The 19,334-nt window shown below is 42.2% G+C and overlaps 2 protein-coding genes across 3 annotated transcripts; both read right to left on the bottom strand.

Annotated features, from left to right (window-relative positions):
• Positions 1-6,651: 6,651 nt before the first annotated feature.
• On the bottom strand, positions 6,652-12,695 carry LOC105022123 (peroxiredoxin-6-like). Of its 2 annotated transcripts, XM_010890293.3 has the most exons (6): positions 12,527-12,695; positions 8,745-8,901; positions 8,347-8,493; positions 7,796-7,942; positions 7,432-7,532; positions 6,653-7,117 (listed from the first exon to the last, which is right to left on the bottom strand). In XM_010890293.3, the coding sequence occupies exons 1-6, from the start codon at positions 12,616-12,618 to the stop codon at positions 7,066-7,068; spliced, it is 696 nt and encodes a 231-aa protein (XP_010888595.1). In that variant the 5' UTR covers positions 12,619-12,695; the 3' UTR covers positions 6,653-7,065. The 2 variants fall into 2 exon arrangements, with proteins under 2 accessions (XP_010888586.1, XP_010888595.1); XM_010890284.3 differs by having other exon boundaries at positions 6,652-7,532.
• Positions 12,696-15,683: 2,988 nt separating this feature from the next.
• On the bottom strand, positions 15,684-18,464 carry LOC105022138 (myocilin). Its single transcript, XM_010890305.3, has 3 exons — positions 17,587-18,464; positions 17,104-17,196; positions 15,684-16,804 (listed from the first exon to the last, which is right to left on the bottom strand). Exons 1-3 carry the CDS (start codon positions 18,068-18,070, stop codon positions 16,002-16,004), a joined length of 1,380 nt encoding a protein of 459 aa, XP_010888607.1. The 5' UTR covers positions 18,071-18,464; the 3' UTR covers positions 15,684-16,001.
• Between the last annotated feature and the right edge of the window lie 870 nt (positions 18,465-19,334).

Genomic DNA, 19,334 nt, shown 5'->3' with positions numbered 1-19,334 from the left:
TCGCTACAACACACCTAGAGAAGTGTTAAAATGCTGTTCATTCACTACAGTTCAGCATTCAACACTACTATTGTTGAAGACACCAGTCAGTGGTACTGGTACTGAACATACGAATCAGTGGTAATATTACTGAACATACCCGATCAGTGGTAATATTACTTAACATGCCGATCAGTGCTACTGTTACTGAACATACCCGATCAGTGGTAATATTACTGAACATAGAGATCCGTGGTACTGTTACTGAACATAGCGATCAGTGGTACTGTTTCTGAACATAGGGATCAGTGGTACTGTTACTGAACATACCAATCAGTGGTACTGTTACTGAACATACCGATCAGTGGTACTGTTACTGAACATACCGATCAGTGGTACTGTTCCTGAACATACCGATCAGTGGTACTTTTACTGAACATAGCGATCAGTGGTACTGTTACTGAACATAGCGATCAGTGGTACTGTTACTGAACATAGCGATCAGTGGTACTGTTACTGAATTGAGTGTGATGGCTCGGCCTAGCTCTATGGTCAGACAGGCACGGGGTGAAACCGCGAGGCAGAGGTAAAGAGATGTGATGAAGAGAAACAGATTAGCAAAGGCTATGGAGTAACAATGGCCTCTGTTCCCCTGGCTCCTGTGTTTGTGTGTTGGTTTGTATTCCAGGCTCGTCCATTTTAGTCATCAGTACAGTCCTGGCTGCTTGTTGAGCCAAACCTGTCACCAAGCTCAGAGCGCTGGATCTGGACCACCCTGTGCAACTGAATACTGGATTTTATGTAGGGCAGACTTCAGGCTGTGAAGATTGACAACAAATTATCTTCCTCCGTGTCCTCAGCACTCTGCATTACTCCCTGTTCACACATGAATGCATGACTCTGTACAACACCAACTCAAACACTTACCAATCCAAACACAGATACACACACAGATACACACACACACACAAGACACAGATATATACACACACACACACACACACACAATAAAGACCCAGCTACACACACAATAGACACAAACACACACAACAAAGACACAGCTACACAAACAATAAAGACACAGAGATGCACACAATACACACACACAATAAAGACACATCTACACACACAATAAAGACACAGCTACACACACAATAAAGACACAGCTAGACACACAATAAAAACACAGATACACAAAATACAGACACTGATCAGTGTTTCCCTCATATTGTAATTACAGTGACGGTCTGCCACTGATAAACTGTGATGTGCCGCCACAGAAAAACAGAATATTTTCATGAAATATAATATTTCTCCCAAGCTGAGTGCAGTTTACCATTTCACGCTGTTTACTATTACACAAGCATCAGAACAGAGCAACAACGTCCTGCAGCCGACGTTCAGAGTATCAAGCATTGGAGTGTTGAACTTTCAATAAGTGGCTGTGACATTTGATATAAAGAAGTTAGCCATCGTCCAGCGTTGCTGGAAACGTTAAAGATTCGGCAGCAACAATAAGACCTCCGGTTTTCATATATTGCTTTCAAAATAAAAGTCTGCAGTGAAACATTATACATTTAGCAGGAACAATAAAACTACAGTTTTTCGTATTTTGCCATCAGAATAAAAGCTTGCATTCTGTCTATAGTGTGTGTATTGTGTGAATTTTCAAAGGAAAAACTGTGGGGAAAAATATAAATGAAACAAAATGACTATTTAAATAATACTTTACATGAGTTAAAGAATATTATGAGGTGGAGCATATTGAGATAATGGTTAGAGCTTAAGTTAATGTAGAGGACATCTAATATAAAAAAACTATTTTGATGTTTTTGTTGTTGTTAATTTGCTTGTCCTCATTAGCTTTGGAGAGGGATTGTGTTATAAATCCAACCATGATTTATTTTCCATCCCTCCACTGTAATGTACTGTAAGGGATTCTTTTTGCAGAAAAACCTGCCTGGCGGCATGGTGGACTGACAACCACCTGGCCCTGAATGTGTGTCCAGCTTCAAATTCCTGGGTGTCCACATCTCTGGGTGTCCACATTCCTGGGAGGACACACCTGGACCCTCAACACCTCAGCCCTGGTCAAAAAGGCTTTACTTTTTAAGGGGACTGAAGAAAGCCCACCTGTCCTCCAGGGTCCTTGTGAGCTTTTACCGCAGCACAATTGAGAGCGTTTTAACAAACTGTGCCACAGTGTGGTTTAGGAGCTGCTCCATAGCCAACTGGAAGGCCCAGCAATGGGTGGTGAAAACGCCCAGCACATCACTGGTGCCCGGCTTCCTCTCATCGCAGACCTCCAATGCAAGTGCTGTCCGCAGGGCGTGCGGGGTCATCACATCCATGCCACAAACTGTTTGCCCTCCTATCATTAGGCAGGCGGTAAAGGTCTCTGTTCCCCACACCAGCAGGCTCAGGAACAGTTTCTTCCCATCTACTGTAACCCTGCTGAACTCTGTGACCCCCCCCCCCCGACACTGCCTTGCAAAGCCTGATAATGGAACTTTTTCAATTGTTGCAGGTACGTGTCTACATCAAGATCCTCACCGCTGCTATCCCTGCATTTCAGTTGCACATGCACTTTGTACCTTCAGTTTGCCTCTTTGCACATTGACATTTTGCACACTTAGAATTGCCACTGTGCTTGCATTACACAGTTGCTACACACACATCTACCTCGGGGACCTTAGTGCTGCTATCTCTGCATCCCGGTTGCTCATGCTACCCTACTACATTACTCCATTTACCTTGTTTGCACATCTAGAATGCCATTAAGAAATTGCCATTTGTACCCGAACAACTATTATCCCACTTGTAACATTCACAATACCTCAAACTTGTGAACTTTCTGCCAACCTGTATTGGCCTTTATTGCACATTTAGTATTGCTATTTGTACTGCATTTGTCTTCATTGCACATCTGCACATTACACTTGTAATGTACATATACTTAATACTTGTAAATACTTACTAATATGTATTTACAAGAAAAACTTTTGGTCTGATGGTCCAAGTAAACAGTATAAGAACAAGAATAATTTTTTCCTTCTGTCTTGTATCCCTCCTACACTTGGGTTTGAAAAGGCAACATGGAACTTTTTCCCCAATTCCCATGGTAAGGGCGCACCAGACGGCATTGGCGGAACAGTGAAAAGAACAGCTGACAAACTGGTCCTGAGAGGAAATGATGTGACAGATGGACACACATTCTTTGAAAAGGTCTCAAACAGTCTGAAGAGCATTCGGCTGTACCACATTGTAGAGGAAGACATGCAAAGATACGATACACTTCTCATGCATCCTCTCAAACAGGTTCCCTCAACAAGACAAATACACCAGGTCATCCCACATGAGAACAGGATCCAGCACAGACAACTATCCTGCTTTTGCAGCAAGATGTTGGTTTGCCAGTGCTTCTGCCCAGCTACCTTCTATTTCCATGGCTACCCAGAGGAACAGCAGAGTCTAGAAGGAGGGCAGGAAAGAAAAGACCTTTGGCCATGTTGTGGAAGGAGATGGAAAAAGAGATGGGAGGGGAGATGGAAGAGGATATGGAAATGGAAGATGTGATGGAGAAGGAGTTGGATGAGGAGCCTCTGAAAGGTCCTGAGGGTACTGTGACAGTAACGGCTGTTAGCAGCCTTAATAATGGAGACTGGCTAGCAATAGTATATGATGACCACTGGTGGCTAGCCAAGACCATTGCTGTGGATCCTGAGCATCAAGATGTGAAAGTGGAGTTTCTGCATCCCCATGGTCCAACAGCAAAGTATCAGCCTAAGCTTCTCACTAAGGATGTCTGTTTCTGCCCAGTTGAAGACATCATGGTGAAACTAATGGGAAATGCATCACCAGTCCAATTAAGAACATGAGAGATCTACAGCATAGCCCCTGATGTGATGGACTTCATAGACCGTGAGCATGTCAGACGCCTGCTGCTCAAGGCATAAGCGCAAGGTTAGATTAGGTTAGGTTAGACAAAAATGAAAACTTAAGGAAGCTAATTGAACCTGATTCTAAACTACAGATTATGTGTTGCAGTATTGTTTTCAAGGAATGTCAATTTAAGATCGCACCCAGTATGAAGTAGGCAGTGCAGGGCAATCACACATCCAAACACACCCACACACACACACACATGCCACTTTAAAGTAAATGACTACTTACAAAGGAGGAAAGGAAGAGGAGAAGAGGTGGATGAGAAAAAGGAGAGCAGGAAATGGTGTAGGGCAGTGGTTCCCAACCAGGGGTACTAGGACCCCTTGGGGTACTTGGACTCTCCACAGGGGGTACTTGAAAACACTCATGACACCATAGACTTAATAGTGAAATTAACATGAGGGGGTACTTCAGGGGTACTGAAAGCAGTGCAAAAACATTTTGGGGGTACAGTAACTGAAAAAGGTTGGGAGACACTGGTGTAGGGTAGGTAGATGAAAACAGAGGGGGAGGAGGGCCCCTGGTTTCCCTTATTGTTTTTTTGATAGTTGGAAACGGTGTAATTAATAGTAGTTGGAAACAGTGTAATTAATAGTAGTTGGAAACAGTGTATGTGCAATATGTTTATTATAGTTTGCTTTACAGTAATTTCAATACTCTAATAACAAGGAGTAGTTTTAGTAGTAGTGTTTAAAGAGAACATTTGTTCAATAATCAGCAATGCACACACATTTTTTGTCAACACCGTCAGATCTTCGTCAACAGCGCCAGATGTATGTTTTTGTTAATTTTTTGGGGAAAACAATATTCTTCCTTCAGTTAATATTTTTGTAATAAAGGACCATCTTATCTACATCTTCTTATGTTTTTACAATATTGAAATTAAAATCAATGTTTGAAAATGCAAATATTTAGAAATCTGGGTTTTCATAAAAATGTGAAATCACAACTTAAGTTTATATAATATATATTTTTTTACATATAAGAGTAAGTAAACACTATTACAACATACTTCAGAACTTTAGATTCTTGTTGGATTGGGAGAATAAAAATGGTATACTTTTTAGTGTGTCTGATGGAGTTGACACAAATCCAGTTCTGAAGGGAAACGTTTCTTTGTAAAAAAAAATGGAGAACCTGTTTCTTTACATGGTTAAATAACTAAGACCTTTCTCTGCAGAAACATATAACTCTAATTGATATAGTGTGTATTTTATAAAAACGTTTTTTAAAACGTGTTTTGTCCCAACTCTCGAGAATTTGTGAACTGCATTTCATTGTACTGTACTTGAACTGTTCAAATAATCTAATCTATTTAGTGCTGCAGTGGAAGTATTGTATGAAATACTCATATCCAGAGGTTGTCTTTGGGAAATAGATGTATGAGTACTGCCAGTATTGCTGCAGAGGTTGAAGGGGTGTGGGGTCAGCCTGTCAGTGCTCAGACCATACACCGCACACTGCATCAAATTGGTCTGCATGGCTGTTGTCCCAGAAGGAAGCCTCTGCTAATGATGATGCACAAGAAAGTCCGCAAACAGTTTGCTGAAGACAAGCAGACTAAGGACATGGATTACTGGAACCATGTCCTGTGGTCTGATGAGACCAAAATAAACCTATTTGGTTCAGATGGTGTCAAGCGTGTGTGGCGGCAACCCGGTGAGGAGTACAAAGACAAGTGTCTCTTGCATACAGTCAAGCATGGTGGTGGGAGTGTCATGGCCTGGGGCTGCATGAGTGCTGCCGGCACTGGGGAGCTACAGTTCATTGAGGGAACCATGACTGCCTACATGTACTGTGACATACTGAAGCAGAGCATGATCCCCTCCCTTCGGAGACTGGGCCGCAGGGCAGTATTCCAACATGATAACGACCCCAAACACACCTCCAAGATGACCACTGCCTTGCTAACGTAGCTGAGGGTAAAGGTAATGGACTGGCCAAGCATGTCTCCAGACCTAAACCCTATTGAACATCTGTGGGGCATCCTCAAATGGAAGGTGGAGGAGGCCAAGGTCTCTAACATCCACCAACTCTGTGATGTCGTCATGGAGGAGTGGAAGAGGACTCCAGTGGCAACCTGTGAAGCTCTGGTGAACTCCATGCCCAAGAGGGTTAAGGCAGTGCTGGAAAATAATGGTGGCCACACAAAATATTGACACTTTGGGCCCAATTTGGACATGTTTACTTAGGGGTTTACTCACTTTTGTTGCCAGCGGTTTGGACATTAATGGCTGTGTGTTGTGTTATTTTGAGGGGACAGCAAATTTACTCTGTTATACCAGCTGTACACTCACTACTTTACATTGTAGCAAAGTGTCATTTCTTCAGTCTCTTCAGTGAAAAGATATAATCAAATATTTACAAAAATGTGAGGGGTGTACTCTTTGTGTACTTTTGTGAGGTACTGTATGTTTACACCAACGACACAATATTAGTTTAAGAGGGGGTAGAGAATATAGTTTTGCTGGATATAGCACGCAGTGCCGCATGATTTCACATTACATTTGTAACTTTACAAACTCCTGAGTATTTCATACAATAGTATATAAATACTACGTTAGCTTGCACTGATCCTGTGTTCTGCTGCTATTATTACAAACACTAACCAGACCAGCACTGCAGTTTACTGACCGTGCCTTTACTCTTGACCCTGGCACTGTTAAACACCTTAGCTGTCATGCAAAGAGATCTGATCTGAATGAAGTGTAAGGTTACAACTGACTGCAAAATGTAGGGTGGAAGTGAAACTAGAGGCTGTATTGCTGTTCATAATAGTTTATTAATAATATCACAATTAAACAGAAGGCAGCACACCTGTTTATCATCACCTGAAAACTGTACATTCAACTTTATAAATCCAATTATCAGTATTTAGGAACAGTTTTACATTTACTGGGTATTCAAAAAAAGGTGGTTTGTCAAAGTTTTCTTTTTGCTATTTCAGTGAGGGTTAGGGGTTTTTCTTTCCCTAAGTCAGACATGTGGGAAGGCCTCGGTTATTGGTTGTGGGGTGAACTGTTGGAAACAGGTATTTTAATGGTAGAGCATGTGTTACCTACACCAACCAGATGGTGATTATTGTCATATCATTGAAACGTCAATACTGCATGCAGGTGAGCGAGCCATCCCTGGTGGTCATCAACCTGCTGGCCTGAGTGGCACTGACACGTTCGGGTTCCAGAAAACCATGCTGAAGTAAGGAATATCCATTTTCATGAACACAGGGTCGCTACAGTGATTTATATGTGTATCATTATTTCCAACGTCATTAAAACATTTTTTTAACAGTACGGGTGAGATTACTTCTAGTCATCTTGTGATATAATCAGCACTCCACCATCATAAGGTCTGGCATCCTTTTCCTCCTCCTCTTTCTCTCTCTCCTCTTTCTCTTTTCTCTCTTTCTCTTTCACCACCTCCTCTCCCTGTGTGTTTGGATCAGTGGCTGAGTGACTATCGGTGTGACTCTGCCGCCATTGTGGCTGAGGTGTATATCGTAGGTACCTCCTCCCTGAGGGCAGGTCTTTGGTGTAGACCCCAGCAGGGAACATGGCTGCTGCCTCCTCTTCTGGCATGGTTGGAGGAACCATCACACGTTCACCAGGCTGCATAATATACATGGATACAAATAAATATACATCGATATGCTGCCTGATATATGACTAGAAAACAATCTCTATTGCTCTGAGGAAAGGTTGGAATTATTCAGGGGAACAATACAATAAGTTGCAGTAGCGACAAATGATCAAGCAGCCATTTACAGTATATTTAACTGATCACTCTCCCTCTAGGAAGCTGTGGGCGCTACAGTATAGTGATACGTGGCTACTTGGAGATTTTAAACCTTGGGATGGGTTGGTCAACTGACCTGCCAGTCAGCAGGGGTGGCCACTCGGCTGTGTGCTGTGAGCTGCAGGGAGTCAATCACTCTGAGGATCTCATCGAAGTTCCGGCCCGTTGTGGCAGGGTAGAGCAGAGATAGCTTCAACCTCTTGTCCGGGCCAATGACAAAAACCTGAGAAACACAAATATGTCACAGTTTGGTGGCAGGGCATTATCCAGGTAGTAGATGGTTGTACTCACTTGCAATACTGTAAAGAGAGAAACAGTGTGTGTGTGTGTGTGTGTGTGTGTGTATAAGAAATACAGAATGAAGCAGATCACATACCTAATCAGATGAAGTAATTGTATGCAGCAAAGGACTGATATTGTGCATGCCCCCCCACCAGTCAGCATGAATAAGTAATGTTCATGGGAAAGTGTCAAGAAAGAGGGTGCTGATCTTATAGTGGGCAATGACTCACCATAAGATCATGAAACTGAGAAACAGTTGAGAGTCTGGCAGGAAGAAAGTGAGAAAGGTTGTCTGAGAAAACAGTTGTTGCGTGTAAACATTCATATGTGTGTTTCTATACTCACACAGCGGGCAGTTAGGGGCATGCCATGCTCATCCTTTTCCTCTGGGTCCAGCATGCCAAGGCCTACTGCCAGCTCCCTGTGATGGTCTGCTATGATGGGGAACGGGAAGGCACCGCCACACCCCTCAGTGTTATAGGCCAGGATGTCCTACAGGACCACAGCACAGCCCTCAATTGAACACAGTGGTCAAAGGTCACCATTACTGAACACACTGGTCATTGGTACCATTAGTGAACACACTGGTCATTTGTACCATTACGAAACACACAGGTCATTGGTACCATTACTGAACACACTGGTCATGGGCACTATTACGGAACACACTGGTCATTGGTACTATTACTGAACCAAATGACCCCCTGTTTTCTATAAAGCTGTGTTACAACAGCCACGTATACCTTGATCCAGCCATGGTGGTCCTCCAAGCTGTCGATGGACAGGGCAATCATCTTCACGTTGCGCCTGCTGAATTCTAAGCAGAGTGTGGTGGCTCGCCCTAGCTCTGTGGTGCAGACAGGCGTATAGTCACGGGGGTGAGAGAACAGGATACCCCAACTACAGAAAGATAGTGATAGAGAGGAACCGCGAGGGAGAAGTAAAGAGATGTGATGAAGAGAAACAGAGATTAGCAGAGGCTTTGCAGAGGAATGGCCTCAAACCCCCTGGCTCCTGTGATTGTGTGCAGGTTTGTATTCTAGGCTCTTCCATTTCAGTCAATCATAGAATCCTGACTTTACAAATAATACAGTTTTCATGTTGATATACAGTTTTGCTCATAAGTTTGCATACCCTGGCAAAAATTGTGAAATTTTTGCATTGATTTTGAAAATATGACTGATAAAAACTGTCTTTTATTTAAGGATAGAGATCATATGAAGCCATTTATTATCACATAGTTTTTTGGCTCCTTTTTAAATCATAATGATAACAGAAATCACCTAAATGGCCCTGATCAAAAGTTTATATACCCTTGAATGTTTGGCCTTGTTACAGACACATGAGGTGACACACACAGGTGAAAAGGGCAATTAAAGGTGAATTTCCCACACCTGTGGCTTTTTAAATTGCAATTAGTATCTGTGTATAAATAGTCAATGAGTTTGTTATCTCTCACATGGATGCACTAAGCAAGCTAGATACTGAGCCATGAGGAGCAGAAAAGAACTGTCAAAAGACCTGCGTAACAAAGTAATGGAACTTTATAAAAATGGAAAAGGATATAAAATGATATCCACAGCCTTGCAAATGCCAGTCAGTACTGTTCAATCACTTATTAAGAAGTGGAAAATTCGGGGATCTCTTGATACCAAGCCAAGGTCAGGTAGACCAAGCAAGATTTCAGCCAAAACTGCCAGAAGAATTCTTCGGGATACAAAGAAAAACCCACACGTAACCTCAGAAGAAATACATGCTGCTCTGTAAAAAGACAGTGTGGTTGTTTCAAGGAGCACAATACGACGATACTTGAACAAAAATCTGATAGTTGCCAGAAAGAAGCCTTTACTGCGACAGTGCCTTTACTGCGACAGTGCCATCACCATGCTGTGAAGCATGGTGATGGATCACTGATGTTTTGGGGGTGTGTGAGCATTAAAGGCATGGGGAATCTTGTGAAAATTGATGGCAAGATTAATGCAGCATGTCATCAGAAAATACTGGCAGACAATTTGCATTCTTCTGCACGAAAGCTGTGCATGGGTCGCTCTTGGACTTTCCGGCACGACATTGACTCTAAGCACAAGGCCAAGTTGACCCTCCAGCGGTTACAGCAGAAAAAGGTGAAGGTTCTGGAGTGGCCATCACAGTCTCCTGACCTTAATATTATCGAGCCACTCTGGGCAGATCTCAAACGTGCGGTTCATGCAAGACGACCCAAAGACTTTGCATGACCTGGAGACATTTTTCCAGGACGAATGGGGAGCTATACCACCTGCAAGAATTCGGGGTTTTGTTTTATGATTGTGCCGATCTGGAGAAGGTCTTGTATGGAGGAGTGGGCCAAAATCCCTGCTGCAGTGTGTGCAAACCTGGTCAAGAACTACAGGAAACGTATGATCTCTGTAATTGCAAACAAAGGTATCTGCACCAAATATTAAGTTCTGCTTTTCTGATGTATCAAATACTTATGTCATGCAATAAAATGTTAATTAATTAATTAAAAATCATACAATGTGATTTTCTGGATTTTTGTTTTAGATTCCGTCACTCACAGTTGTAGAGTACCTATGATATGCTTTGTAAGTGGAAAAATCTGCAAAATCGGCAGTGTATAAATTACTTGTTCTCCCCACTGTAGTTAATTCAATGTTGAATACGATTTAATAAAACATATTATAAATAATATGAAAAAAGAATACAGCAAGCAGTGTAAGTGCTCATAAATGTTTTATTTGTTCACGTCGCTGGAAAGACGGTGATGTAGCCATCTCAACTAGGATATGACCACACAGTGCTTAAGTGACGTTTTTGTGTTATCAGCGTTTTCACTGAATGAGCTTAGAGAAAAAAAAACATAACGAAAAATGTCTAACACCATTTTTACTGAAACGCTCCGGATTCCAGACCCTGTCTGTAGTAAATATAGGGTATAGATTGAATTGCAAGTATCCGGTTATACACTATACATTCATCCGAAAAATTAAGTACACCCCTTGAAATGTTGTTGTTCTTTATTGACATATTTTGACACATGGATGTTTAAGCTAAATCCCAACCACATTCATTAACCCAAATTCTCAAATAATAATAAAAACTATTAAGCCATTTATACAATTAAAATAAAGAGAAATGCAATTTCCTTAAACAGAAAAATGTTAGTACACCCCTACCTTCACCGTAATGTGAAATGGCTAACATGGTGCACTGATTAGTCATAAGTGCTCTGTATAAAACTGTACTGGAAGGGGGCTAGAGTGAAGCTGTTACTCAAAAAGTAAAATCTGATTTGGTGGTCGATTGGCCAAAGCTAAAAAGTGCTGTGTGGTACAAACCTAACACTGTTTATGCCTGAAGACACACTATCCCGATTGTGAAGTATGGTGATGGCAAAATCATACTGTGAGGATGCTTCTCAACGGTAGGGACCGGGTAAATTGAAGGAAGTATGGACGTAGCAAAACGCAGGGAAATACTGTAAAAATAAAATCTGAAGTTTGGGTGGAAATTCGTTATTGCAGCAAAATGTGTCTCTACCACATATGAATGTTGCCCAATTCCTTTATTTCGTTTTATTCAATGTCCTAATTAACTAAATCCAATAAATGTTCAACTTATTTAAATTAAAGTTTAAATAAGTTCAATAATTGTTAAGTTTGAACAAGGGTGATTAAAATGACGTGTTTGATGAATTGGTACTGCATGCAGCTATCATGTCTTGGTGGCTGAACGTGGTATGCTGTACCGTGCATCCGCTTCGACTCCCCTCCGAAGTCACGTGATAGCGCTTTCCGAATTCACAAACCCTACAAGCGAGAAGAGCGGTTGACCGCGGGGATTTAGCAGTCGCATGCAGATTTTATAGATCAGAGACAAAAATTGCCAACTCGTTGCCTTTGCTGGAAACGCCTTCGATTGCATTCAGATTGTGTTGGCACAAAATCTGCAATACTGTTGTAGTGTGAAATTTGTACAATTCAGGCAACAGGAAAAAAATCCAATGAGATTGAGCGTTTAGAGATTGTGTAATTGGAGCGATAACATTTACACTTGCAAACGTGAAATCGGTACATAGGCAGTGTTATTAAATTCTAAATGTACACTACGATTTTCTGATTCAAACATATGATGATACTATGAGTAGACTATCGTCATCGTTTTCTAGTAGTACAAGACAAAACAACTGATGTTCGTTCGTGACAGGCTCATCCACACAATGATTTTTATAAGACCTATAGTGTAGCTTACATTTACTTAGCATTAGTCTATTATTCACAGCAACATCCTTAAACCTCGGCAAACATGCAAAACCTTTATTTTTGATAAAGAATTACACCTACGTATAACTTCTTCAGAAACTTACTATTAGTTCGAACTATAAGCCTACTGTGAAATCGACGTACGGTAGAATATCAGTTATAAAGGAAAAGCGAAACAACATACAGTCTAAGCTATTCTTTACGAGGATTACTAAATGTTTGAGGCAGATTATACATTTCAGCGTTTTAAATGAGCCTATACTTACGAGTCACCCAGGAAGTCGTGGAATTTTATTTTTCCAGTGGTGGTTTCGGCCTCAAAATTAGGAAACAATTCTCCAAGTAGTAGTCCAGGCATGGTTCAAATTTTGACGCGTCAAGCATGCAGTTGTCTATCAAACTGCTCTAGACTCTAGAGGATCAAAACCAATTTAGACCACACCGCCAAATGACTGAGCTACAAATCACGTTGCATCCTAAATAAGGACTCGTTATTGTAGGCAGTCACAAGTGACATGTTGCGGTTTTGATCCACATGAATACAGAATTAATATCTCCTCTACAATATCATTATTTCTATAATCAGAATAACCATATTGATAGTTTAGATCCACTGCACGGCATACAGTGACTAAATGTGTGCTTTTGCTGAATACAGTGTGTTATTTATCCTATTTCAAACAAATTATTACTGCAGGTTAAAAATTTACCAAAATGGGTCCCCAGACCACTGACCCATACAATGGGGAGAATTGCATGAGAGCATTGAAGATGGGTCGTGGCTGGGTCTTCTAGCATGACAACGACCCGAAACACACAGCCAGGGCAACTAAGGAGTAAGACGCGTCTCATGGTCCTGGAGTGGCCTAGCCAGTCTCCAGACCTGAACCCAATAGAAAATCTTTGGAGGGAGCTGAAAGTCCGTATTGCCCAGCGACATCCCCGAAACCTAAAGGATCTGGAGAAGGTCTGTATGGAGGAGTGGGCCAAAATCCCTGCTGCAGTGTGTGCAAACCTGGTCAAGAACTACAGGAAAGGCATGGTCTCTGTAATTGCAAACAAAGGTTTCTGTACCAAATATTAAGTTCTGCTTTTCTGATGTATCAAATACTTATGTCATGCAATAAAATGCTAATTAATTACTTAAAAGTCATACAATGTGATTTTTCTGGAATTTTGTTTTAGATTCTGTCACTCACAGTTGTAGAGTACCTATGATATGCTTTGTAAGTGGGAAAATCTGCAAAATCGGCACTGTATAAATTACTTGTTCTCCCCACTGTAGTTAATTCAATGTTGAATACGATTTAATAAAACATATTATAAATAATATGAAAAAAGATTGCAGCAAGCAGTGTAAGTGCTCATAAATGTTTTATTTGTTCACGTCGCTGGAAAGACGGTGATGTAGCCATCTCAACTAGGCTATGACCACACAGTGCTTAGGTGACGTTTTTGTGTTATCAGAAAAAAAAAATTAAGGCGTAAATTAGCAGTTTTTTGACCTAGTTAGACTAACTAAATGACAGACCTCTACATGCTTTGTTAGTGGGAAAACCTGCAAAATCGGCAGTCTATCGATACTTGTTCTCCCCACTGTGTATGAAGCCTAGGGTGTCCTGGCCCTCAGACACACCATATTGTGCCTCATTTCTTAGTGTAATCCAAACATCATTTTGAGCGAATAAGATCACAAGATAGTCAGAATTTATACCCCAAAAAACAATGTAAATGTTTTCTATGTTGAGTGGATGGGATTTCCAGTCTTTTTCCCACCATGATGTAAGTGCATCCATGTCTGACATCAATGTGTTGTGCACTGAAATAAACTGAGTATGTTTCATCTTTGTGTATTTGTAATAAGCTGTTTCTTCAAATTCTAGCGCTGAGCCTGTGTTCTGCATATTTGGAACTCCATGGCCACTTATCCTCAGACACTCATCTCTCCCCAGTCAAGCATCTCCGCTCCTTCTCACTCCTCACCTCTTTCTTAGTAAAGTGCCAAACCTCCTCCTCAGAATATTTCTCCCCATGTCAACTATCCCACACCTCAATTCTTACCCCTCCCTTGGTCAGGCATTAACAGTGGACATGACACCCCTCCTTCTCAGGCCTCCCCTAGTGTTGTTAGAAATTGTGCTGCCGCCTGTGCAGAAGAGTCATGGACAGCAGACACAGCTAGCTTGAATAGCTAGCAACTGTACTAGCTAGCTATCTCGCCAGCTATCCAATGTTAGCTGATATTGAGCGTCACACAATAACAACAGCTGGCTAGCTATGTATTTTACACATTCTAGCAAACTTGGAAAAACCTAATTATAATATAATTTAGGTTTTCAGTTCATCACTACACTGACATATCTCTCTGTCGTTCCCTCGTGCTGATTTGTCAGTGGTACATTGTTGTAAGCTGTGTATGCATACTTGGCTATCAACAGGCTTGTTTTTTGGTCACATTAGTCAATAGCTATGTGCCATTTAGTTAAGAAAGAATGGTTGTATTCTCTTTTAGAATTAAAATAGATTTATTTGTGAACATCATTTGGAGATGTTTCCTTTTCGGGGGGTATTTAATGCATTTTACAGTATATTCTACTCGACCTAGAAGGCAAAATATGAAAACCAGAGGTCTTATTGTTGCTGCCGAATCTCTCATGTTTCCAGTATGATGCTTATCTATTGTAGCCGATTTTAGCAATTGAGTTGTCAGAGTTGATTAGCTGGATGGCTTTTTACCTTTAGCTGTCGTTCAGATGATGGCTACCTTCTTTATTTCAATGTCACAGCCACTTATGTCACAGTCACTTACAGCCACTGACAGTTCAACACAAATGTGCACGTGCACAGACACTGCTAGTTTTGTTTCTTTGAAATCACTCCGAACGTCGGGTGCAGGACGTTGTTGCCCTCATAGATATAATTATGTTCTATTATCTATGGTTGCCCTACTCTGATGCTCATGCAATAGTAAACTGCACTCCGCTTAGGAAAAAAATAAAAAATTCAGTTTTTCTGTGGCAACGCATCACAATTTATCAACCCGCTGCTGTTATTACAAATAAGATGGAAACACTGCAATACCCACCCAATGAAAAGCTTCCATTTACTGTGTAGCAGCATCCAGCCAGTCATTATTAGATGTCATCCTTGGTCCACACACTGGTAGTATGATATACATATGGTAACAAAAATGTATTGATTTCAGCCTTTACATCAGCAAAAGAAGCAAAAGAAGCAAAAGAAGGTGTGTAGTCTTTAATACACAATAGTGAAAATGCGACTTCTATATACACTTAACATGGACAATACAGTTGCAATTTTAAATGAAAAAGTAAAGAAAAACATTATATAATGAAAAGAAAACATAAATAATAAGCAACATTTAAGTTTATATGGAGTAGCAACAGGCCTAGTCATATCAAATAGAAAATCCTATAATATGTAAGTCATATCATATAGAATGTGAAATTATATAGAAGTCCCATAACATATAAAATACCTATCATATAGGAAGCCCTATCATTTACAGTAGAAGTCCTATCACATAAAAATCTCCTTCCACTTGTTTTATTGAAATATTTATTCTATTTACATTGTCAGAAGAAAACAAATGTTCCAGAAGAACAATGCAGAATCATTGCTAGGATCTTATTGTAAAGCTGTTACTAATGTTTTTGGTTCATAATATTATAACAACAGCGTAGAAAACCAACCCAATCCCTCATCTGTGGCCAGACTTCTCTATTGGCTGGTACTGCTTGGACTCCCCAACCTGACGTCGTAGGTTATCATGTGGAAGTTATCCCAGGCATAGAGCTTCCTCTCAGCAGGGTTGTAATCCACCATGCTGTTGTAGCGGTAGCGGTTCTTAAAGGGCACGGCCATGGCTCTGCCTTTGCCGATGGCCGTATCGAACATGTGGTTGATGGTGGTGTCTGGAGCGGTGTAGCTGGCCACCGTGTAGAGACGACCGCAGATCATGAAGGCGTTAGCCACTGTGTTCTTTCTGATCTTGGTTTCCCAGCTCCTCTTCACCTCCATACTCTCAGGGTCCAGCCGAGACACCACTATGGCGCCCTTGGCCTTGCTGGTGCTGTAGATGGCCCAGAGACCCTGCTCGTCCACTGCCAGGTCGACGTCTGTGTAGCCTCCCCAGGAGTACGGGTGCTGGCCGTGGAAGCCAGCGTGGGGGAGCTCCAGGCGAGCCGCCACGCTCTCTGAGGTCAGGTCATAGCGGAGCAGGGTACGACTGCGTCGTCGCTGGTAGTAGAGGGAGCCGCGGTACAGCGTGGCGCCCGTACTTTCCACGGCCTCCGGCAGCACCAGCACCTTCATGGGGAAGCCCTTGGCGAACTGCTCCATGTCCTCGTAGGCAAACAGCTGACGCACGTCGTTGCCCACTGTGTCGATGCGCCACACCGTCCTGTTGCTGTACGTACCGCCCACGGCCTCAGGGTCCTGCAGCCACACCCCGTACTTCCCGTTGATGCTGTCAGCCTTCCGGTGCAGGACAGGTTCCCCCAAAGACACCAGCTCTCCACATCCTGGACACAACGGGGAACAGAAATGGTTACGTTCAGTTAAAACATGTTTGTCAAATACAGTGGCATTACATTAATGAAACTGAATGTGAAATTGTTTTATTCTTAATATGCGGTACGTGTCACAAAGCTAACCCTATGATCGGCTTTCAAAATGTTTTGGATTGTGGATTGTGCGAGATGTCGTGCCTGCATGGTCCTGTGTTGTAGTTACTCTAAGAAGCCACCAAGGGGAGAAGGGCAGTGAAGATAGATGGGAGTTTGGGAGGTAACTCTACAGGAGGTAACACCCCTGGAAAAACCTTTGTTGTTTTGCCCAGCTTCTTGGATGAGACGGGAAGCTGGGATCTCCGTCACCTCTGCCTTCATCTCCTGGTAGGCAGTAACGCTGGGGTCTTACAGACGGAGAGAGAGCTAGTTTAGATGATGATTTTGTGGCTGATGTCATTCACTCCAAACAAACACTATCCATAAACCTGAAAAATCTGAGTTTATACGGAGACAACAAATCCTCTTTGTAGGTGTCCCAGGAATTTGACAGGCAGCATCAAAATGACTACAGACACTAAAACTGACCAGCACAGTGTTGTAAAAAGAGCATCTACTGACCCTGATGCAGTATAACATTCTGCTTATGCAACCAAGCAGATCTTTGGTCATTTTGATCTGAACACATCGTTTACATTACTATCCTTGTATTTTGACCATGTTAAATAAGCTCCAACCACCAGCTCCCATTTAAACATACAGATCAGGGATAGGTTATAAGGGATATTAACACTCACTGCTGGCTGCTCTCTGGTTGAACTCATGCAGTTGGAGTCCTACTCCAGCAGCCTGGGGCTGGTGGCAGGGTCTCTGTTTCAGTGTCTCAGCCTCCAGACTCAGCTTATCCACCCTTTTCTGGAGCTCCTGCACCTTCCGGTTCAGCTGCTTCTTGTCCTCCTGAAGCTGGCTCTTCTCTCCCATGGCTTGGAAGCATGCCGCTTGGGTGGTCTTGTCGCCCCCAGGCCTTGCCCCTTCTCCGCCCGCTCCCTTGTCCCCCAGCAGCCGGTTGACCAGGGCCTCCAGCAGGGTGAGACGAGACTTTACCCCCTCCATCTCAGGATCTCCGGTTGCTCCGGGGCAGCTGGCCTGGGCAGGGTTGTCCACCATGAAGGTGTACAGGCATTTCCCTGTGTGGTTGCTGGAGTGAGGCAGAGGTGCTCTGTCCTGGCCATGGGCAGACAGCACCAGGCAGGACAGACACAAGGCTAAATCCAGCCACATTCTAGAGGACCACTGGATTGGCTGCTTGGGTCTCAGGGTGGATCACTGCCTAGGTCCTTCAGGAGTCCTTCTTCTCACCTTGTCTTCTCTGTCCTGGTGGATCTGAGGACCTGAGGAAACCGTTTTTTGGTAGTTCAGTCTCTTTATTTCACACATTAATTTGTGAGGTTTCTTTTTTGTCTTTAGTTTCTTCTTTGGTTTTGGCTGAGTTTGATTTGTCACTTGTCAGTCTATGTGATCTATGTCTGTTGGTCTTGGAGTTAGATCCCGCTGTGTGGGGGGTATTTATACAAGCAGCAGAGGGTGGGAGGAGACAAGGAATCATGCTGCAAATCTGGGATGCAGGAACCGAGCTGAAGGGTAGCTGGTGACATCATGTGTTTTGAGAATTGTATTTTATTTCATTTTATTCCAAATGTATTCGTAGCAATAAAACAAATAAACAGCTACAAATTTAGAAAGGATGAGACAGAACAAAGACACCACAAATAAAACACAACACCCCCTTCCCAAAACACGTTAAACTTCTGACAACTTCCCATACATCCCTCTATACCATACCCCTTGAGTCACGACCAGCACACACAACCACAAGCAAGGCACTAGAACAGAAGTACATATACTGGGTGTAATTTAGTATAATATCAAAATGTCCAAATACAAGAACAAGTGTTGTTAGAAGTTTTCAAGATAAATTGTTTCTCAGAAGTATTTTAATTGTGTTTTGGGAGTTATCAGGGGAAATCAACACAGTTTGTTGTTCCTGTCAAAGATTTAGTCTATACAGGACATATGTTTCTGACTCTGTCAGTCTCCTGTTTATAACAATAAAGATTGCTACTCAGTATCCTCTTCCTTAATAAGTAATATTTAATCACTTTAGTATTAAATTCTTTGCAGAGAATAAGTCCAATGTCCCTTGGATTTATCACCTGGTAATTTTCTGCCCACCTGTTTATTAAGATAGCAGGTGAGCTGTGGGCTCAGTTGGAAGCACCTTTCCATCCTGTCTGCTTGCCTTACTTCAAACAAGTCTGGGATTCCAGGCTGCCACCCTACCCTTGACACCCACAGCAGGTCAACCTGGTCTAGCCTAGTCCTAGATCTAAGGTTGACCTACTTCACCTGAAAACAGTGTTACACTTTGCTCTGTCAGGGCAGAATGTCTGGAGGCTAGATAGTGAAGGAACTGGATTTTGACCCGTTTTAGTAGGTGAATGTGATGTACTTTATAACCATTAGAGATTTTCATCTATTTGGAAGT

Source organism: Esox lucius, chromosome 3 (genome assembly GCF_011004845.1).
Source record: "Esox lucius isolate fEsoLuc1 chromosome 3, fEsoLuc1.pri, whole genome shotgun sequence".
Classification (NCBI taxonomy): domain Eukaryota; kingdom Metazoa; phylum Chordata; class Actinopteri; order Esociformes; family Esocidae; genus Esox; species Esox lucius.
The sequence above is the reverse complement of the archived record's forward strand: the minus strand, read 5'-3'. Positions and strand labels throughout refer to the sequence as shown.

Coding starts and splice junctions, on each gene's coding strand:
- LOC105022123 (XM_010890284.3), bottom strand. CDS start 12,618: ATGCCTGGACTACTACTTGGAGAATTGTTTCCTAATTTTGAGGCCGAA. Junction 7,943..8,346: donor TGCCCCTAACTGCCCGCTGT/GTGAGTATAGAA, acceptor TGTGTTTCTCAG/GTTTTTGTCATTGGCCCGGA. Junction 7,533..7,795: donor CCACCCCTGCTGACTGGCAG/GTCAGTTGACCA, acceptor TATATTATGCAG/CCTGGTGAACGTGTGATGGT.
- LOC105022138 (XM_010890305.3), bottom strand. CDS start 18,070: ATGTGGCTGGATTTAGCCTTGTGTCTGTCCTGCCTGGTGCTGTCTGCC. Junction 17,197..17,586: donor CAACCAGAGAGCAGCCAGCA/GTGAGTGTTAAT, acceptor TCCGTCTGTAAG/ACCCCAGCGTTACTGCCTAC. Junction 16,805..17,103: donor AGCTGGGCAAAACAACAAAG/GTTTTTCCAGGG, acceptor CGTTGTGTCCAG/GATGTGGAGAGCTGGTGTCT.